The 22827-nt window shown below is 45.1% G+C and overlaps 1 protein-coding gene across 1 annotated transcript; it reads right to left on the reverse strand.

Annotated features, from left to right (window-relative positions):
• Positions 1–4028: 4028 nt before the first annotated feature.
• On the reverse strand, positions 4029–9260 carry LOC127300715 (bZIP transcription factor 1-A). Its single transcript, XM_051330874.2, has 13 exons — positions 9080–9260; positions 7800–7926; positions 7641–7709; positions 7201–7287; positions 6695–6775; positions 6533–6592; positions 6280–6464; positions 6100–6154; positions 5888–5927; positions 5556–5788; positions 4864–4941; positions 4638–4763; positions 4029–4547 (listed from the first exon to the last, which is right to left on the reverse strand). The coding sequence occupies exons 2-13, from the start codon at positions 7854–7856 to the stop codon at positions 4467–4469; spliced, it is 1152 nt and encodes a 383-aa protein (XP_051186834.1). The 5' UTR covers positions 7857–7926; positions 9080–9260; the 3' UTR covers positions 4029–4466.
• Between the last annotated feature and the right edge of the window lie 13567 nt (positions 9261–22827).

Consider the following 22827-nt stretch of genomic DNA (forward strand, 5'->3'; position numbering starts at 1 on the left):
ATTGATGGAGATCCATGGGGGAAGGTCGAACGCCGCCGTCTCCGACCGCCGGAGCTCCTTGCCGCGCCGTCGCCACCACCAAGCGCACCGGATCTTGCCCACAAGATCTGAAGCTTGACTCCAATACCACGACATCCCGCCGAACACTCTAAACCTAGCCCTATTTACATCACCGACGTGTCCCCCTTCCCATCTTCGGCCGGCAGCGCCGTCGGAGAAGGGTCGGGTTCGGCCCGGTCTCCTTGGGTCAACGGGCAGAAGAGGGGATGGGGGACGGAGAGGGAGGACGAAGGGGAGAGCGTTTCAGAATACGCGTTATCCCTCATGTGCACCAAATCTCTGTCCCTCTTCTGCGTCACTACATAGATTATTTTGTACTACCTTGGTGATAGGCTTGATGCTTTTCATTTTCTAGGATACAAGGGTAGATCGGGAACGTTTCATGTGCAAACACACTACATTCTGCGAATGTGAAAATGGGAACCTGTGCCGTTGGATTGAATCCCCATGGTCAGATTGGCAGCACCATTCGAGCTCTGTCCATTTCCTGATAACGCCCCTAATATTACGAAAATAAGATGACCATCCTCTCACTCACCCAGGCCACCAGGCGCTCTCTCATTGTGTTTCTTCCCCATTCAAACTGAGGGCATCTCCAGCGGCGCGATGCTTTCGGTATCCGCTAGCATCCATTTGCGTCGCGCGGCGAACGCGAGAAAGATCGTTTTCGTCCGCGCGTCCGTTGCGTCTGGGGTGGCTCCAGCGGCACGACGCATTTCCGCGTTTGCATGAATTATGAAGTTTTCAAACAACAAAATAAAGAATTTGAACGAAGTCATAGTTATTACATTCGAATTTTGAAAAGTCTACAAGAAAATAAGATAGTATTCGTCTAGGCATGGTCTTCATGGCCAGCCAATGTCCACTGATGCTCAATCAGATCCATCTGCAGCTGTTTGCACACGTTCTCGTCAGTGACTTCTACATTCATATGTAGATAGTCCTCCCAAGATAAAGCTCCAGGAAGTGGCGCAACCAGCTCACCTTGGAATTCTCAATGGTTTTCATTGCGGCCATCAGGACGCTCGTTCTCAACGATCATGTTGTGCATGATCACGCAACATGTCATCACCTCATGCATGGTCAACATGTCATCACCTCATGCATGGTCTTCAGCACCATATTCTTGCCGGGTGACGGACAATTGCCCACCGAGCTTGGAGCACACCAAATCCGCGCTCCACATCTTTCCTGCAAGCCTCTTTCATCTTGGCAAAGCTCCTCGTCTTCTCGGGATTTGGATTACGGATAGTCTTCACGAGTGTGACCCAGTCAGGGTAGATGCCATCAGCAAGATAATATGGCTTGTCATATGCATTTCCATTGACCTCGTAGCTCACTCGGGGAGCTTTGCCTTGCATGAGCATGTCGAAAACCGGTGATCGGTGCAACACATTGATGTTATTGTTGGAACCAGCCATGCCAAAGAATGAATGCCAAATTCATAAATCTTGAGATATGACAGCTTCAAGAATGACAGTCCGTCCCTCCTCATGCCCGCTGTACTGACCCTGTCATCCAAATGGGTAGTTCTTCCACTCCCAGTGCATGCAATCTATGCTGCCAATCATTCCTGGAAACCCTCTAGACTCGTTGATAGACATGAGCCGCCTTGTATCCTCAACATTTGTATCCTCAACATTTGGCTCCTTACAGTAATACTGTCCGAACACGACAATCACGGCTCGGCAAAACTTATACATAGCCTCAAGGCAGGTGCTCTCACCGATTCGAAGATACTCATCGATATCAACAGCCATTCCATATGAGAGCATGCGAATAGCCGCAAAGCATTTTTGGTAGGAGGTGAAACCTAGCGCACCTGTTGTATCTGGCCTGCATTGGAAGTATGGGTCGTAGTTTCTGACGCCCCGTAGAATGACCATGAACAGGTCCCTTACATCCTGGACCGGCGCTCGAACAATTTTTTCGGGAACAGCGGATTGGTGAGGTGGAAGTAGTCCTTGTGGAGCCGGAGCTGCCCTTCCACTCTGTTGCGCGGCGGCAGGTTTTTGGAGCGCCCCTTGACAGAGCCCCGGTGCACCAGCCCCGGGTTTGAGGTGAACTCGTGGATCATGGAGGCCGCAGTAGTTGCCAATGTGTGCGTCGACTGCTCGGACTCCTCGTCGGAAGAGGAGTCAACGACCTTCGCACGGAACTTCTCCACCATATCCCAAATGTCCATCTGCGCGGGTACGAACTGTGGATCAATGGCCGCGCACATGTGCGCCGAAAACAGGAGAAGAAACCTACCGACGCAATTGACCGTGGGCGGCGCGGAAGGGCGGCGCAACCGGCAACGTTTGGCCCCAAAACAGCCGGCAGGTACGCGCCGGAGCAAACCCCGAGTACGATCCTGCTCTCCCGCGCGGCGACAACGGAGCCGACGGCGAGTACTGCGGCGGGACGGCGACAGGTGGGGTTGGGGTGGTGGCGTCGCACTAGGGCAGCAAAGAAGGGGAAAAAGAAGCAAATCGAATCGATTGATTTCGCTGTCCCTGACTTGCAGGACCGGGTAAGAAAAGGAGGACGCTCGGCGCGACCGCGGAGCGTCCGCGGAGACGCAAACCTGACGCATATTTGGGCTAGGTTTGCGTCGCCGCGGACGGCCCGATCACTTTGCATCGCCCCGCTGGAGCAGAGTCCAAATGCATTTTCGATCAAGGCGGACGAAAACGATCGCTCAACGTCCATTTGCGTCGCCGACGCTGGAGATGATCTCCTGACGAGACCAAAAGCGGCCATGGCGAGTCGCATTCTCGTCGACGCTCTCAAGTCTAGTTTCCCTGCAGCACAACATCGTTGAAGTCGCCCATTCAGCTGGCGCCTAATTTGACATTGCAGGCCCGCAAGCAACATCAAGGATACTACGATACCCCTTACTCAGATCTGGCCAAGATCTTTCTTGGATTTTACCCATCTACTTGATTGAGGAGTTTTTGATACGAATCAGTGGGTTTCGCTTGCGTATATATGATGTGATTTATCTGTTCTTGGTCCGAATCAGTAGATGAAGCAAACAGACTACAGGGGTGAATTTTGCAAAATAGTCATGAGTTGTTCTGACATAGCACGTGGTGATGGCCTGGTGGGTGAGGTGTGCCATCTTGCCCTTGATATATAATTGAATGGCTCAGATTGAAAATTTGCAGAATGTATGCGTTTTCACCGGATATGTCCCCAGGGTAGATCCTTGGTCAATGGAAACATATTTACTCCTATTAGTAGCGTTTTGGCTTGTTATGGCTAAAAATCTTTCTGAAGTACCATGTCAGACATATGGTACCAGCATTTGTAATAAAGCATCCGATAAAAAAGAGGAAACATATTTACTCCTACTAGTAGCGTTTTGGCTTGTTATGGCTAAAAATCTTTCTGAAGTACCATGTCAGACATATGGTACCAGCATTTGTAATAAAGCATTAGGCAAGAAAACCTAATTGACAAATAGAACTGCAAATGCAATACTCCCTCCCTCTCATAAAACTTGTTTTAGATTTGTCAAAATTTGGATGTATCTAGGTGCTATGTAGACAAATCTCAGACAATTTTCACGGGATAGAGGGAGTAACTCACTGTGGATAATACGTACCTAGGGCTGTGCACAGCTTATTCCTTTAAGAGACATTTTATCATATTCTTATCCCAGAACTTCCTTCCTGTACACAAACTGAACAAAACTGTTAATTAGAGGTGCTGAATGACAAACATTTTATTTTAATCAGAGCAATCCTACAGACCAAGCAAAATGAAAAACTAAATACCATTTGTCTACTGCAACAAAGAACCCCTTTCTTTTACCAATAGAGCCTATGGCAGGCAGTTTGCTACAAACGAATAATCTGTGCACTGCTAAAAAAATTAGCACATCCATTAGCACAACTCAAGCAACTTGAAAGAAACAAAATTGCATTAAAATATAGCAGTGCATAAGTTGTTCGATTGTGAGAACATTTGACGCATGCAGCAAGCAAAAGGTCCTCCATGTGTTCATTATATAATATCCAGTGTGTACAAAAATTTGAACCATACAAACCAAGGCACCAGTCAAGCCTAGCCAAATGGCAGCCTGACTATTAAAAGATACAGTTCTTTCTTAAGGTTACATAACAATAACGGTCAGCAATACATATTTGTAAACTTGAGTTTATCAACTATTTCTAACAGATACAGTGAACTGGGTCACAAACTACATTTCCAGTCATATCTTGACTTCTAAAAGATAAGTCAAGACATATCTGAAACAGGAACCAGCCACACAAGGTTGGCATTAACATTACCAGGAACTGGTAAAAATTAACTGCAATAAAGTATGGAGTCAATAAGCATACTACAATTGCGCCAGCCAATAATCTAGTTAGGGCTATGCTCTGGTAGCATTGCATGATAGCTCAATTAGTTTCCTTCTAGCTGTCACCGCCAGAATGTTGTGGCTCATTGTCAAGTCCTGCCTCATCAGTTTTGTATTGTTTGTCTCCAAGTTTATCCTACAGAGCAGAAAATAGAAAGAAAACAACTCATATGTCAACATACATATACTTCAGGATATTAAGACAGAGAAAGTGTGCAAGACAAACCTTTAGTGAGCTATTCTTTGATATAAGTAAATCATACTCCTTTCTGATCCGGTTCACCTCATCTCTAAGAGAAGCATTTTCCTGTTTTAAAACATCAGCACGTTGAGCCAACTCCTCACATTCAGCCTGCAAAAATTTACAGTTGCTTCATCAACTGGAGGATCAACTGGAGGCGACAAAAAGGATAACATTATTCAGTATATCTCATGATCAAAAAACAGAATACCTGCTTGCGCAGCCTAGATCTGCGAGCACTGTCCCTGTTTGACTGCTTTCTTTTCTGCCTTTTGAGTTCACGTTCGTCCTGCAAAATTGGATAGTCAAAATGATTAATTTCTCTTCTTGCCAAATACACAAAAGCTTCAGATTGTATCTACAAAGTTATTGAAAATTAGGTGCATCTTCCATGGTCTCTACATTTGACACAAGGATTGTACGCCTCATACCAAAATGGCAGATTTTTGCAGAAAACCGCCTACACATACGAAGGCCGTTAGACTAAAAATCAAATGTGTCTAGTATTTCGAAATAAGTACTGAAGAACAGTCCGTATCTTAGATAATCACAAAAGGGCATATAATTATCAGAACCAATTCCAAGACACGAGAAAAGGTGGATAAACCTCCTACAGTGGACGGTCTGTAGAACGTTGAAGTAAATATACAGAAGTGTAACATTAGTTGCATTGCATGAATGAACTTCATACTAAATACAGAGATTTCTTTCAGATGATAACTGTATAGACAACAATTAACTTCTTGGCTCAATTAAGTGGTACACACAGATGAAACGGAAACCACACATGCACACACCTATTTACAAGGAAAAGATTGGGAACATGCTAAATGTGGAGCTAAGTTGAAGCTACAGAAAGCAAAGAAGGGTAGAATTATAACAAGATAAGGTCCAAGAAGAAACCTGCATCCACGGCTCTGGTGGGACCACGGCCCCTGGAGCTGCAGTTGGTGTCACTTTACCATGCATTGCTGGAGAGGAGCTTGCTGTATTCGCCCAGTATTCCATTCCAATGTTCAAGTTTGTAGTTGGACCAGGCACTAGACCGCTTGATGGCATTGGCATGATTGCTAGAGTTTGCTTCAATTGCGCCTGGGATGGTGATCTTGACACACCATTCTGGGAACTTCGAATCTCTGACAGCAAGCAGGACATAGTTTAAGCTTTCAGAAAGTGCAAAAAGGACAGCAGGTAGCCATAGAAATCAGAGAGCGTAGATATTTCCATCTGCATACCTCCATCTTGTTCTTGTCCACTTTCCTTATGCTGTGAATCCTGTTAATATTGCTCAATGATGAAAAGACATTAGGACTTCTCACACGCTAACAGATACAAAATGGTAGTAATGTCTGAAATTCTAAACCATGTTAATTTTAACTCAAAGTGCACATACTGCCTAGGGTACTACACAAATCCGCTGAGAAAAGTACCGAGTGTCAGAACTTACATGCTGAGAATTCGCTTCACTTCCTTCACTTTCACTTTCACTTCCACTTTCCCCACTGTAACAACAGATATAATACTTTTACCAACACAATTTTTTTGTGTGGATTTTACCAATACAAACTGAACGCTGTAAACAAGGAGGAAGAATTCTAGTTATTACTTAAGATGACCACACACTAACCTTTGAGAGGTGGCTCCATTGGTTGATGCGCCTGAGGTCTTACCATGTTCGACAGACTTCTTTCCTGTAATCATGTTCAAGCTACCTAAACTTCCTTTGGATCTTTTAATGGGACTCTTTTCTTTTCCTTCAGATGATTTGCCATCTGTTTGACCACCAGCAGTAGCTGTGGTAGTGGCAGTTCCCTGGAAATATTAGATGCATTAGACTCCACGAGAGAGAGAACAGTCAATCTAGGGATGTATTGTCTTACAGTAGCATCAGGATTGCCATTTGGAGAAGCCATAGCATAGGGAGCAAATGGGTGTGTACCCTGCAGGATTATGCAATGATGCAGCAAATGTCAGCCTCCAAGCAGTACATTTTCAGTTATATACCTAAAACAGTAAAACACAAGCAATGTGTTGAAACATACCGGGGGCATTGATGGGTGAGCATATATTCCTCCAGGAGGGTAGATGACATATGGCGGAGTCCCATATGGTGGCATCATAGGCTGAAAAAAGGACACAGGCTCATAAAATACATGCATACAGTATTCAACAACTAATGCATTTTTAAACCAGGAGCAGCGATCCAGGGAGAAGTTTAACATTGTTACAGGAATCTTCAAATTCAGCATAATGTGTTCTAAATTTTTGCCTTCTAATGAAGCAGCTCTTCAACAACAAATATTGTTAGAAAAATAGGTGGTTCTGCAATTCATTCCTGAAGTCAAAAATTTACATAAACAGTTATAAGAGCAACTGCTTCTATAGGACAGCTATTTTCAACCACTAAGGATATTGCTATAAGTTTGACCTAACTTGATCTGTGGCTATGAAGTATTATATATCTTTAGACCTCTACCTTCTGAAGTAATATTATAGACAGAGAATAAGAAACAAAACCATAGAATAGTAAGAGAATGTAAAACCCTACCTGAGGTCCCCACATGTAAGGATGACCCTGTGGGCTTGACACCACAGGAGAGGGGAAAAAACCACGCGGTGGAATTGGAGGATATCCCTGAAAAGTAACAGTAGAAAACATGATCAGCAACCTAGAGTATATAATATCTGTGTGATGTAATACGACACATGAGGAACTTTTTCTGTTTCTTGTAACCAGAACTACAAAAGGAAGAAAAGCAGAAGTTAACATAATTCCCTATCTTGTTTTATCTCCCACAGAAATGCAAACGAAAATCAGTAACAGTCCTTACCAATTATTACCATTGAGGGTGAGGAATTGTATTTGCAATCATTATGGAAACAATAGGTTCTGCCTACATACTTTCCCGCTTTTTATGTGTTTCCACCCAAGAGGGAATGCATGTTTTGAGTAATCGATCCTGGAAATAAGAAAGAGAACTTTCTCACCTGAAAGTTGGTCCAATCTGGGTAAACAACTGGTGTTGCAGCACTTGAAGTAGCAGGTGGCTGCTGCTCCTGTTACAGGAAAAGACAAAATTTAGAAAGATGCATTTACTAGTTTTGGTATGGAGAAGAAAGATAATGCGACAGTTCCAGCATTAAAACCTGAGGTGTAGATGCCTTGCTTGCTTTAGGCTGTGCATCTGCTCCACTGCTTCCCATGGCAACTCACAGACACAGGACAGCAATCATTCCATTGTCCACAGACACGTGAAGTGGCATAAAATGAAGCCTGAATTTGCCACACAAAAGAGCAAAATTAAGCTAAAATCTACGAAAATTGCATTACTACAACCACTTTCGCAAGATCCATCTATCTGTTGATACCAAATTCATCGGCATCCAACAGTTGGGAAGAACCAAAATAGGATCCAAGAGATAGTAGTGTACAAAACTAACTAAAATAAAAAATTATAGCAAACGACGGTCAATTTAACTGCTCAAAACAAGTAGAAACCTCTTTTGTTGAAACATTAGCTTAAATTTTGATTAAGTTGACCAATCAAGAGTCAAGAACAAACACAGAATCTTAATAGTTCCAACATAAAAGCAACACAATCTGAAACTTAAATTACCCTTTTATCACAAAGTATAGGCCGAGTTAGCTTCAAATCACACAAGTATGTGGTTCATGTCCTTTGTAACATGGAAACAAGACAAAGAGCTCTAAACGAACAGTAAATCACTAGAAATCCCATGGACCAAACAATCTTTCAGCAACAGTAAATTTCCATAAACCCAACTATTATTATTCCACCACTAGAGTAGTGCATTATGCCACCCAAAACCTAAAAAAAGCGTAAAACATGTCTCCATCACAATAGGTCCAAAAGCGTAAGTTAACCAAACACGAAACGCCTCAGAAGCCCAACATGACGATGTGAAAACACAGTTAGAGAGTGATGCATTATCATGAACTACATACAGAGAATCTCGCTGCAACCGCTTAAAACGCCCGTGCCACATTCCTCCTCCAGTTGGTGCAAGTTACATTATATTTCTTTCAAAGGAAGAGCGGATGCTAACCTAACCGAATCCCAAGTTTGGACTCCATTGCATCACAGAAGCTGTCAGGCTTCCTACTATATTTATTTATATAGGCCAGTTGCTAACCATAAGCTACAACTAACAAAACCCTAGCATCGTAGATTCAAAATCCAACGCCTAATCTGGAAAGGGCTGTGCTCCTGGAAAAAATATCTCGCATCAGGTCAGCCACTAAAGCGCTAACAATTATTACCTAAACCCTAACAACCTCTCCTCCTCCTCCTCGATCCCAAGCTCCCGAGTCCCAAACCCGGGAAATCACCACACACCGCGTACAAATTTCAAAATAGCGGCGGCTAGATCCGGTTAGATGGGGGATTCAATTGGCAGGCAGGTACCTCTGTCGACAGCGAGGCCGGGCGGGCAGGCGGCAAGTGGATCCGTGTGGTGGGACGGCCGGGAGACCTCGAGATCTGGAGTAAAGCGGCGGGAGGGAGGGTAAAGTGTGAGCGGGTGTGGCGTGGCGCGAGGGCGGACGGGGAGAGGAAGACGACGAGGACACGATGGAAAGGATGCAGCTGCGACTAGGCTCGGTGGATACAGTGCTGTACTCTGCGCTAGCTAGCTAGGCAGGCCAGCTCAGTCAGCCGTACCGTTCGTTGGTTGCGGATGGTGCTTCCTCTTCGAGTCGCTGTCTACTTTGTTACGGTGGGTCGACGCAAATTGAATTCAACGCCAAAACTCACCTCCTTGCCCCTTTGTGTCGAACCGAGAAATGGTTGAAATTCATTAGTCCGTTTGCACTTAGGGATCGTCTAGCAGGTCCACCGGCAAGATGGTTCGGCGGCGGCGCACCTCGTTGAGACGCTCTTGCCCCTCGCGTGGCACGGAAGGGATCGACACGCGCCTAGAGTTCAGACACCAGTCTCCTCCCGGTAGGTTTCCATCCGGCCATGGCACCACCCGGTTCTCCTCCTAGAGCCGTCGCACGAAGTCGACGCGGACTACCGCCCTACCCACGGCTTTTTACCGCACCGCGAGCCGCCGGCCTCGTAGTCGTTCTTCGTCTTGCGGTACGGCCAACCTTTCCCATGGCCAGTGGCGGATCTTAGAGGAGGCCAAAAGGGGCCATGCCCCCCCCCCCCCCCCAACTCAATGAAAATTTGCACAATACTACTTATTATTTGCCATGTTTTACCATACAAAACAGCAAGATTTGCCCCCTCAGCTTTCATCTAATGTCTTTTTTCCCCTTCTACAATTATGGTCAAGATCTGCCATTGCCCATGGCGTCGGTCGTGTGGATATGTCGGGCTCTGGCAATGGCGTGGTCCAGAAAATGGGCGCCGCCAGCTGTCCTCAAAAATCCTCGGACGCCAACTCGCCTTCAATACACTACCATGGAAGCCGGTGCGACGCCGCCCACCAGCGTAGGCGCGCGAAATGCGAGGCGTGTTATTAACGCGGCGTAGAAAGCTGCAACGCGCCGCCCATCAGTTATGCCGCGCTGAAGACGAAGCATTTGTGTTGATGCCAGGCGGGCCCGTGTGAGAAGCGCGTGGACGCCCATGTTGATCGTGTAGCGTCCGCCAAGAAGCATTCGCGGAGCATATTTGGGCCGCGTTTGCGTATGGGCGGACATGTCAGGTCGGACACTATGCGTCGGGCCGCTGGGCTGGGGTACATACGCATTTTTCGACTACGCGGTCGCAAAGGACGTTGTCGGCCCGTTGGAGATGCCCTTAGCGCGGCAATGCCTAGCACAGTGCGTGTGTGTGGATCTGTCCATTTAGGCCTAGACGTTATCTTTTTTAAAATCAATACCAACCTGTCTCCAATTATTACAAAATTAAGTCTACTCCCTCCGTGCAGAATATAAGACGCTGGGGAGTTTTTCCGACCAGGTGAAAAAGGTACGAAAAGACATCCCACGTCGTCCCCCACCAGAATCGCTCATCCCCGGCCATCTTCTCCACCAGCCAGCTTCTCATCCCCACCGAAATCAATCCTCCCCGACCATGTTCTCCCCTAGCCAACTCCTCCCCCAGGAGGAATAGATCCTCCCCATCCGGGAGGTGCGTGTGACTTCTCCACGCGTTCGCATCCAGCTCTGATCGTTCGATCGATAAACTGGCTCATCGCCCAGCTGAACTCCAGTCCAGGTCCGATCGATCCGCCGAGCTCGTTCACCTCTAGGTCGATTACCTAGTTATACTCTAGGTTCGATCATCCACTCCTCCAGCTCGTTGCCTAGCTGCACTCCGGCTCCGATCGATCCATGGACGCATTGCTGATGGTTGTGAAATACGCCCACTTTTCCTCACGTTTAAACCCTTAGCTATGACTAGTTATTGCAAAGGTGTGCAATCTTTTCTATCTTTGAATGGTGTGCAGAAATCAGGTTATAATGGCAAATGAGTCTGCAATTACTGAAGAAAATCTCGTCACAAGTGCAACAAAATCGACCAGAGGTCAAAAGTCAGTTCCAGGGAGTTTAGCGGGCACCGTCCGTACCGTCCGCCCGTACGGTGCGCCACAGCACTCCCAATGTCAAACCCTATAAGTTCTATGAAGGGAGACATGCCAAAATGAGAGACATTCGTCGCCAAACAGAGCCGCCACCCATCAGATCCATCTACACCACACCGAAGGAGATCCACTACCATAGTACATCCATTCCATCTTCCATCTCCTCCATAGTCATAGACATCACCATTGTAATAGAGATCTTCTTGAGAATTGGCGACCATTGTAAGAATATTGTGATTTCAAACCAAGTATTTGCAACAATGATTTATATCTTTGATCTTGATATCATGTGTGAGTAGTCCTCACGGGCTGCGGGTTGGGGTGAATCCTCGCAGCGTTTATATGCATCTAATCTCATGAATATGTGAAGGAATTTAATAGGAGATTTTCAATCTTGTATCATTGTCTCTTTGCCTCGATTCGATGATCTGCAGGTACCCATGTCTATCGGATCGATCAAGGGAAGAGGTGGGATGAGGGGATAACGGCGTGCTATCACGAAACCTTGGTGACATAAAGGGGAAAGTAAATGTACACGTTTAGTGATTCACTCAGGATCAACGACACAATAATCTATCTTAATGCTTTGGTCTCTATTCATTTACTTAATAATTGTTGTTATTCGCGACTGTGGGAACAATGGTTAGACCAAGAGACTCTTGTCACCTCTAGATTTAGGGGCAATAGTATTTACGGATGTGCTGCTCATAAATCTCTTATCACTATTTTATTTACTACACATATGTACTTCATTTATATATGTATGCATTGTTGCGGGAGAATCCTTGACGTTGTCCTATTTCCATCCGTTGAACACAACATAAAACAAAGTAAACTATAAAGGTCATGTAAATATAAAATTAAATCAACTAGCAAGTCTTGTAGATGTTTCCTTTACACCACTTTAGCAGCTTTCCAAGGTTCCATTCAACCTAGGTCTTCTAGGGAAAAAGGTTACAATACTACATTCCATAATCCGGATCGAAGGTATCAACCCTTTTTCCTGTGTCGTTGCCGTGTAAGCAATTTCTCTATTCCGGTAAGGTTACTAGAGACCTTGTTAGTTAGTTTCATTTTCGTTTTAGTTTTATTTATTTTAATTATTTTACCTTTTATTATCTATTTGAGAACCCAAAAAATTTAGTTGTTCTTTTATTTGTTATAATCAAAATACCAAAAAGATATGAACCATGGCACAAACGAAGCTTGGGGAATATGCTATCCCCAATGATGATTTTATTCGTGCACATATTACTCAAGCCGTTGTCACAGCAGAGAACTATGAAATTAAGCCTAACCTTTTAAGTTTGGTTCAACACAATCAATTTGAGGCTCAGCCGTTGAGGATTTAGGTATGCACTTGAATATATTTATTGAGATATGTGATATGATGCGCATTAAAGATGTCAACCCTGATGCTGTAAAACTTCGCTTGTTTCCTTTTTCATTAAGAGGAAAAAGCAAAATATTGGTTGCTAGCTTTGCGTAAAGGCACTATTTTTCATGGGTTGAATGAACTAATATATAAGTTTTTTCCCGCCAACTAAGACTGCGCAGCTACGATCTAATATTATAGGTTTTAGACAAGAAGACCACGAGCCACTAGCGCTTGCATGGTAAAGGATGAAGGGAGCCAACATGAGCTATCCAAGTCATGAAATGAAGGAATGGTTAATTATCCACTTATTTTATAATGCCCTTAACCCAATATCAAAGTCTAAGCTTGATACTGCAGTTGGAGGAACATTCACGATGAAGCAAGTTGAAGTTGTTAGAAGACTCTTAGATGATATGCAAAGCAACCATACCAGATTGCATGTAGAAAGATCCTCCTCAAAAAAGGTGAATTCAATCACCGAAATTAACAATGAAGAGCTTACTTCAAAGGTAGATGACCTTTTAAATATCTTGAAGGGTAAAGAAAATACCGAAGTTAATGCCATCACCAAATCTAATGATGAAGAAGTAGACTACCAACTCAAATTTCATTTAAATTTAAATGTCAATGTTTGGTCAAGAAATATACCTCTATGATCTATCATCACATGACACTTCTAGAAATTGTTGGATCGACCCTACTTTCAAATGATGATCATCATGTCTACTTCACCTAATATTTTGCAACCTCACCACATCTTTACCACGTCTCTGAGATGCTCATCATCATCCATTTATTCACCAAACCATCCTTGGACCAAATGATCATTTCATAAACTCATGGGATTAATCTGTTCCCGACGAGCACCTCTTTCCGGCAGGGCAGATGCAGAGAACAACAGCTAGAGGCCCCCAGATTGGCGTGAGACGAACTCCGGTGCCAGAAGTCCAAATCCCTTAGACAAAGCGGATCTGACAACTGAAACATGTCCTCCACCCGTAGCTCATGTCGGAACCACAGGATGATCACTCTGGCGGCGACGGCAGCCACCCAAGCCCACCTGTTAAACCTACCGACCTAATCCGGGCGCCGCGGAAGGCAACAAAGAAGCAGGTAGAGAGATTTCTAAGATCTAGGGTTGTGTATACCTTTTGTTCCCAACTTCCTCATCAAACCTGGCGCCGCTGACATAGGCATCCCAAATGGGCCTGCCGAAGATAGTACCCGGAGTTTACTGAAGGCCCACTATCCGAAGAATAAGAAGATTCGGGAGCCCAAGATATATTAAGGAAAGCTAGAGTTGTAATAGGAAGTGTTATTTGTAATCTGGCGGGATGAGTTAGAAACCGTCCCGGACTCTGTAACTTGTACAAAACGAAAACCCTCGGCTCCACCTCGAGGGACAAAGAAAGAATCGAATCTACTGTTAACACAACCCTAGTTTTCATAACCGTCGAGTACTTTTCGCCTAAACCTTCGAGATCTACTTGCCCTCTACTTCTAGCAAAACCCTAGTCTACAATCTGTAGGCATTGACAAGTTAATCCTTTGTCAATTGGCGCCGTCTGTGGGAATTAGAGGTTGCAAGGAGCTGATCTCGATGGCACGTTCAAGATCTTCGACTTCATCGACAGCAAGCAACGCGATGGATCGAGGTAACAAGGAAAAAACTGATCTATTCAATTTTATTCCTCACCCGCCCTCCCGTATGGATGCATGTGCCTATCTGGAGGAGCCCATCATCATGACGTTCGGAGAATTCCGATTTGGCGTCAACAAGGAAGGATCCTACCGTCTCGAAGTTCCGATCCCGTCGGAATTTTCAGAGGTCGATTCTAACTTTTCGTCGAGTGACGAGGAGTTTTCGTCGCCACGGTTCGTCGACAGCAAGGCAAGCGGAAAGCTCGCCAAGATCTTCAGCAACACATCCTTCGAGTCGTCTGCGGACTCCTTTATAAGCAGCGACTCCGAAAGCGTCGACAACTTCAACTTCATCGACAAATCTGTCGCCATCGGAAAGGTCTTCACCACTCTATATGATGGTGTCACCAACCTTGAGAAAAATCAATACACAAAATACCACCAGATCTGTGCGATAGAAGAAGCAGGAACATCAGAACCACAAACGTCAGAGGCTTTCGACGATTTGGGAAATCCATACGTCGATCCCGTTGATCTCAGGACAGGTCTAGGCACTAAATATGCCGGATCTTCAACTCGCGCAAAAGTCCAACTCCCGCAAGCTGCGTGGGATAGGGCTGCGAGAGCCATGGATGGATCAGAACCAATGAATACTACTGCTACCGTACAAGAGTTACAGGCATATCAATATAGACTTGCTCGGGTAAGCAGAGAGTTGGAAAAACAGACAGCATCCCTGAACAGGAGGAAAGAAGCAGCTTCTGCATCAAGCAGACGCCGAGCGGAGTTAAGTCGACTTTCAGGAACTTCGGGAGATAGTCACAGAGAAGCTCGGAGGAGAGCAATGTCTCGGCTCCAAAACATACCTGAAGCAGAAAGAGGAAGCATAATCCAAAATCTCGACATGTCCTTTATGTCGATTGATGAAAGAGGAAACATCATCCCAAAAACTCCAGAAGCAGGTTACATGGCAACACAAGCTTACATCCTTGCGTCTAGACCACCTCCTGGGGACCCGAGAGAACCATTGTTCAATATGGCGATGGCTGGAGTAGGAGTAATGGGAACAGCGTTTGCAACAACGCCTCCCGAAGAAAATCCTAGGCGAAACAGTCCACGACCCAACACAGCAGTTCAAGACCCCCCAAGAACAAGTGGAGCAAGAGACACAGCAGTCCAAGTAAGGGTGGACAGAGCAAGACAAGAAAGAAGGGAGCGTCAGCACTCACCAGAAGTCGCCGACGAAGATATGTGTGGACTCCCGTGTTTTACGAGAAGAGTCCGAAAAACTCGAGTTCCAAAAGGGTTCAAGCTACCCGAAAATTTCAAGAAATTCGACGGTCTGCAAGATCCTGAGGATTGGCTCGTGGATTATCTTGAGATGGTAAAGCTGGTAGGAGGAACCAGAGCAACAGCTATGCAAAGTATCCAAGTTCATTTGAGCGGTGCCGCGAGATCTTGGATAAAGAAACTCCCCCCAAGTTCCATCGACAGCTGGGATAACTTCGAGGACATCTTCGTGAAAAACTTCCGATCCACCTGCAAAAAACCTGCGTCATTGGAAGAGTTAAGAGCGTGTCGACAGAAACACGACGAGTCGATGAGGAAATACATACAGCGGTGGAACATCATAAAGAACTCGGCAGAAGATATATCTGACGAGAGGGCAATAGATGCGTTCGTGGCAGGAATCCGGCGAGGAGATTTTGTCGAGGATTTAGGGAGAACCAACCCTAAGACCATATCAGCACTCATGGAGATAGCCAATAAATGGGCAGATGGAGAAGACGCAATATACAACAAGCGACACAGGTCGCCAGAAGAGGATCGCGGTCAAAATTATCAAAATAGAAGGCGATTTTCTCGCCAGTTCTACAACAACGATGCTCCCGGCCATATATCGGCTGGTTTTCGAGGAAATCCTGGAGGAAATAGTCGAGATGATTATCAAAGGAGTAATGAGCAATAAGGCGACAATAGAGGTGATTTTCGTGGCAACAGGCAAAATAGTGGACCAAGGACTCAAAGACCTTACGTGTCTCCCGAGGAGATGATGAACGGTCCGTGTCAAATGCACTTTTACCTCGACAACAATGGAAAGAGACAGTCAGGACATCTCCAGAAAGACTGCCGTAATTTTCAGGCAATGTTGCGAGCCGCAGGAATTGCAAATGCCCAAGCAAATAACAGAAACCCTCGGGAGCCAAGGAGCGAGATCCACCTTCCACCTCCTCCCGCAATTACCGAAGAAAATCGACACCAGCTTAGAATTGCGGCAGCACCACATCCACCTCCATATGTTGACCCCAACTCTAACGGTGCGGTCTCGATGATTCAGAAAGCCAGGCCATCAAACAGGGCGCAGAAGGTAATCTCGCGACAAGTGTTCATGGCAGAGAAGATGCCTCCACCAACAGTCGAGTACCTAAATTGGTCGGGGCAAGACATTGGTTTCACAATCGCAGACCATCCGCAGCAAGTTCCTCGACCAGGACAATCAGCACTCATCTTACCCGCAGTAATCGCTGGTTTCGACGTGTCGAGAGTTTTCATAGATGGAGGCAGCAGCTTAAACCTCATGTATGCAGATACATTGAGGAAGATGAACATATCCCTAGCAAATCTGAAACCAACTGACACACGTTTCCATGGGATCACACCAGAGAAGCCAAGTTACCCATTGGGCAAGATTAACCTCGACGTTCAGTTTGGAACCCGAGAAAACTACAGGATAGAGAATTTGGAGTTCGAAGTTGTCGATTTCCCGTCGCAATATCACGCTCTGTTGGGACGACCAGCGTATGCCAGGTTCATGGCAGTGCCGCATTATACATATCTGTTGTGGAGGTTGCCTGGGCCCAAGGGACCTATCACAATCAAAGGAAGTTTTGCATTATCCGATAAATGCGACAAAGATTTTCATCGACTGTCAGAAACTTTCGGGATGCAAGCAGAATATGCGGCGCCAAGGTTCACGATTATGATGTCTTTGCCAGAGGTAGGGAGATCTTCTAAGGAGCCAACTTTCAATACAACTAAGGATTCAAAAGAGGTACAGATCCACCCGACAGATCCAAAGAAAACGACGTCCATTGCCGCAAACATGGATGTCGCATAGGAAAGCGCGCTCGTCGAGTTCCTCCGTGAGCACTGGAAAATCTTCGCATGGTGTCCAGCTGACATGCCAGGAGTACCCAGGGAACTTGCCGAGCACCACCTCAATTTGGATCCTCTCGCAAGACCAGTCAAGCAACCTTTGCGGCGTTTTTCGGAGCCTAGTCGCAAAGCCATGTTATCTGAAATAGATCGACTCAAAGATGCTGGTTTCATCAGGGAAATATCTACCGAAGCCACGTGGGTAGCTAACCCAGTAATGGTGCCGAAAAAACACACAATAGTCCTTCGCATGTGCGTCGACTTTACGTGTCTCAATAAACATTGTCCTAAGGATCACTTCCCCCTCCCAAGGATCGATCAAATCATCGACTCCACGGCAGGATGCGAACGTCTTTCCTTCCTGGATGCATATTCTGGTTATAACCAGATAAGATTAAAAGAAGAAGATGAAGCCAAGACAGCATTCATCACACCTTATGGCGTGTTTTGCTACAAAACAATGCCCTTCGGTCTGAAAAACGCGGGAACAACATATCAGCGGATGATGCAGAAGTGCCTAGCAACACAGATTGGAAAAAACGTACAAGTTTACATTGACGATGTCGTAATAACATCAAAGAAAGGGTCGACTCTGATCGAAGACTTGAAGGAAACCTTCGAAAACCTCGACAAGTTCTGCCTCAAGCTAAACCCGACAAAGTGCTCTTTTGGAGTTCCTGCAGGAGAACTTCTCGGGTTTTTAGTATCAGCAAGGGGGATTGAAGCTAACCCCGAAAAAATACAGGCCATCGTTACTATGAGAAAGCCAACAAAGTTGAAGGAGATACAACAGTTAACGGGGCGAGTCGCAGCTTTAAGCAGATTCGTCGCCAGGCTAGGAGAAAAGGCGCTGCCGTTCTATGCATTGATCAAACAAGGGGAAAAATTTCAATGGAACGAGGAAGCAGACAGAGCCTTCGAGAACCTCAAGCGAGCAATTTCGACACCACCAATACTGGTGGCACCGAAAGAGAAAGAACCTCTCCTCTTGTACATTGCAGCCACACCTCAGGTGGTCAGCACGGCCCTAGTAGTCGAGAGAGAAGAAGAGGGCAAGCTTCATGGAGTTCAGAGGCCAGTATATTTCATCAGTGAAGTACTGTCACCCTCAAAACAGCGGTACCCGCAATATCAAAAACTAGCATATGGAGTATTCACGACAGCGAGAAAATTGCGACATTATTTTTCGGCGCACCCGATAATAGTGGTCAACGAGGCTCCCTTATCAAATATACTGAACAATCCAGAAGCTACAGGACGTGTCTCCCTTTGGGGAATAGAACTTTCTCCTCGGGACATCACGTATGAAAAAAGAAAAGCAATAAAATCGCAGGTCTTACCAGACTTCATTGCAGAGTGGATGGAGCTACAAAACACGGGACCCCCAGATTTATCGAGAACTTGGACCATGAACTTCGACGGGTCCAAAAGATTGGAAGGTGCTGGAGCAGGCGTGATATTAGTATCACCTGAAGGCGACAAGTTGAAGTATGTTCTGCGGATGACGTTCCCAAACGCGTCTAACAATGAAGCAGAATATGAAGCTCTCATACACGGGATGAATATGGCGAAAGCTTGTGGTGCAACCCGACTGAAAATTTTCGGCGACTCGCAATTGGTGGCACAGCAAGTCATGAACCAATGCGATGCAGTCAACGAAAGTATGATAGCATACAAAGAGGTGTACAATGAGCTCGAGAAGTTATTCGATGGTTGCGAGGTAAACCACATTAGCAGGATGAGCAATGATGAAGCCGACGTTCTCGCAAACATCGGGTCACAGTGTCTCGCGATTCCCCCAGGTGTGTTTTGGGAAGAGATAAGCGAGAGATCAACAAAGCCAGCCAAAACAAAGAAGGAGAAGAAAGAGAAAACCTCGAGTATCACCAAAGATACAGCAGAAGAAGAAGAAGAGCAAGAGCTAGTCATGATGGTGCAAGTTCCATGGATGCAGGCCTACATATAATATATCCTAAGAAAAACGATACCCGACGACCCAGTCGAAGCAAGGCGAATAATCAGGAGATCAAAAGCTTTCACTGTGGTAAAAGGGGAGCTGTACAAACGAAGTATTTCGGGCGTGCTACAACGATGTGTCACACCCGAAGAAGGAAGAATCATCCTGAAAGATGTGCACGAAGGAATATGCGGGCACCACGCGAGCAGCCGAGCTATCGCGGCTAAGGTTTTCAGAGCAGGATTCTATTGGCTAACAGCAATTGAAGACGCAAAGGAAATAGTGAGAACTTGCGACGCGTGCCAAAGATTTGCCGCCAGACCTCACTCTCCTGCAGCAGAACTTATGCCAATCCCATTGTCTTGGCCCTTTGCTCAATGGGGTCTCGACATGGTGGGAAAATTACACAAAGCCTCGCCAGGAGGATATGAGTATATGCTGGTCGCTGTCGACAAATTTACAAAATGGATAGAAGCAAAGCCGATAAATTCACCGGACGGTGCGTCGGCGATTAAGTTCGTGAAAAGCATCGTCTTCAGATTTGGAGTTCCTCACAGCATCGTTACAGACAACGGCAGCAATTTTACGTCCAAGGAGTTCAAAGCATATTGTGCAGAAGTGGGCATTAAGCTAAGTTTTGCGTCTGTCGCACATTGATACGTCTCCAACGTATCGATAATTTCTTATGTTCCATGCTACTTTATTGATGATATCTACATGTTTTATGCACACTTTATGTCATATTTATGCATTTTCTGGAACTAACCTATTAACAAGATGCCGAAGTGCCAGTTCCTGTTTTCTGCTGTTTTTGGTTTCAGAAATCCTAGTAACGAAATATTCTCGGAATTGGACGAAATCAACGCCCAGGTTCCTATTTTGCCCGGAAGCATCCAGAACACCCGAGAGCCGCCAGAGGGGGGCCCTGTGGGCCCCAGATGATAGGGTGGCGCGGCCAGGGCTGGGCCCGCGCCACCCTATGGTGTGGGCGCCCCTTCCCTCCTGCGCCGCCTCTTCGCCTATTTAAAGCCCCTGCATCGAAAACCCTTACGGACGACGAAACCCACAGAAACCTTCCAGAGCCGCCGTCATCGCGAAGCCAAGATCTGGGGGACAGGAGTCTCTGTTCCGGCACCCTGCCGGAGCGGGGAAGTGCCCCCGGAAGGCTTCTCCATCGACACCGCTGCCATCTCCACCGCCATCTTCATCACCGCTGCTGCTCCCATGAGGAGGGAGTAGTTCTCCATCGAGGCTCGGGGCTGTACCGGTAGCTATGTGGTTAATCTCTCTCCTATGTACCTCAATACAATGATCTCATGAGCTGCTTTACATGATTGAGATTCATATGAGTTTTGTATCACTACTATCTATGTGCTACTCTAGCAAAGTTATTAAAGTAGTTCTATTCCTCCTGCACGTGTGTAAAGGTGACAGTGTGTGCACCGTGTTAGTACTTGGTTTATGCTATGATCATGATCTCTTGTAGATTGCGAAGTTAACTATTGCTATGATAATATTGATGTGATCTATTCCTCCTACATATGCATGAAGGTGACAGTGTGCATGCTATGCTAGTACTTGGTTTAGTCTTTTGATCTATCTTACACTAAAGGTTACTAAAATATGAGCATTATTGTGGAGCTTGTTAACTCCGGCATTGAGGGTTCGTGTAATCCTACGCAATGTGTTCATCATCCAACAAAAGTGTAGAGTATGCATTTATCTATTCTGTTATGTGATCAATGTTGAGAGTGTCCACTAGTGAAAGTCTAATCCCTAGGCCTTGTTCCTAAATACATTATCACCGCTTGTTATTCTTGTTTCTTTGCGTTACTGCTGCGTTACTACTACATGTTTACTTCCCGCAATATTACTACCATCAACTGCCCGGCAACTAAGCACTTTTCCTCCCTCATCAACTACGCGCCAAGCACTTTTCTGGCGCCGTACTACTGCTCATATTCATTCATACCACTTGTATTTCACTATCTCTTCGCCGAACTAGTGCACCTATTAGGTGTGTTGGGGACACAAGAGACTTCTTGCTTTGTGGTTGCAGGGTTGCATGAGAGGGATATCTTTGACCTCTTCCTCCCTGAGTTCGATAAACCTTGGGTGATCCACTTAAGGGAAACTTGCTGCTGTTCTACAAACCTCTGCTCTTGGAGGCCCAACACTGTCTACAAGAATAGAAGCACCCGTAGACATCAAGCACTTTTCTGGCGCCGTTGCCGGGGAGGAAAGGTAAAAGGCACCCATACTCCGGTTCCAGGTAACAGTACTTTTCTGGCGCCATTGTGTGTGTGCTCGAAGCTATTTCCTTTAGACTCTGCAATTGCGACATTTGGTTTCTTGTTTACACTAGTTAAGCATAATGGACAACAATGAGCTTTTTATTCTATTTCCTGATTTAAGACATGGATGGTTTGATGCGAAAATTAAAAAAACCATGGAACATATTAATATGAATGCTTTGAACACCATTGTTGTTAATGATATGGAAAATTCTAAGCTTGGGGAAGCTGGTTTTGATGAGCATGATATTTTTAGTCCCCCAAGCATTGAGGAGAAAATTTACTTTGATGATACTTTGCCTCCTATTTATGATGATTATAATGATAGTGGTCTTTTGGTGCCGCCTACTATGGAGAGTAAATTTTATTATGATTATACTATGCCTCCTACACTTGATGAGAATAATAATGATAGCTGCTTTGTTGAATTTGCTCCCACTACAACTAATAAAAATGATTATGCTTATGTGGAGAGTAATAATTTTATGCATGAGACTCATGATAAGAATGCTTTATGTGATAGTTATATTGTTGAGTTTGCTCATGATGCTACTGAAAGTTATTATGAGAGAGGAAAATATGGTTGTAGAAATTTTCATGTTACTAAAACACCTCTCTATGTGCTGAAATTTTTGAAGCTACACTTGTTTTATCTTTCTATGCTTGTTGCATTATGCTTCTTGAACTTGTTTATTTACAAGATTACTTTTCATAGGAAGCATGTTAGGCTTAAATTTGTTTTGAATTTGCCTCTTGATGCTCTCTTTTGCTTCAAATACTATTTCTTGCGAGAGCATCATCATTAAAATTGCTGAGCCCATCTTAATGGCTATAAAGAAAGAACTTCTTGGGAGATAACCCATGTGTTTTTTTTACTACAGTACTTTGTTTTATATTTGAGTCTTGGAAGTTGTTTACTACTGTAGCAACCTCTCCTTATCATGTTTTTGTGCCAAGTAAAGTTTCTATGTTAAAGTTGATGTTATATTTGGGATCGCTGCACAGAAACAGCATTGCTGTCTGTCACGAATCTGGGCACAAGTCTCTGTAGAAAATTCGAAAAAATCTGCCAATTTACGAGCGTGATCCTCAGATATGTACGCAACTTTCATTAGTTTTGAGTTTTTCCATTTGAGCAAGTCTGGTGCCATCTTAAAATTCGTCTTTACGGACTGTTCTGTTTTTGACAGA

The sequence above is a fragment of the Lolium perenne genome, chromosome 5 (assembly GCF_019359855.2).
Source record: "Lolium perenne isolate Kyuss_39 chromosome 5, Kyuss_2.0, whole genome shotgun sequence".
Classification (NCBI taxonomy): Eukaryota; Viridiplantae; Streptophyta; class Magnoliopsida; order Poales; family Poaceae; genus Lolium; species Lolium perenne.

Bases quoted from the DNA above. Each gene is read 5' to 3' on its own strand.
- LOC127300715 (XM_051330874.2), bottom strand. From the start codon at position 7,856: ATGGGAAGCAGTGGAGCAGATGCACAGCCTAAAGCAAGCAAGGCATCT. The intron at 5,789-5,887 runs GTATGCAGATGG...GCTTGCTGTCAG, and splicing joins TGGACAAGAACAAGATGGAG to AGATTCGAAGTTCCCAGAAT. The intron at 4,764-4,863 runs GTATTCTGTTTT...AAATTTTTGCAG, and splicing joins GATCTAGGCTGCGCAAGCAG to GCTGAATGTGAGGAGTTGGC.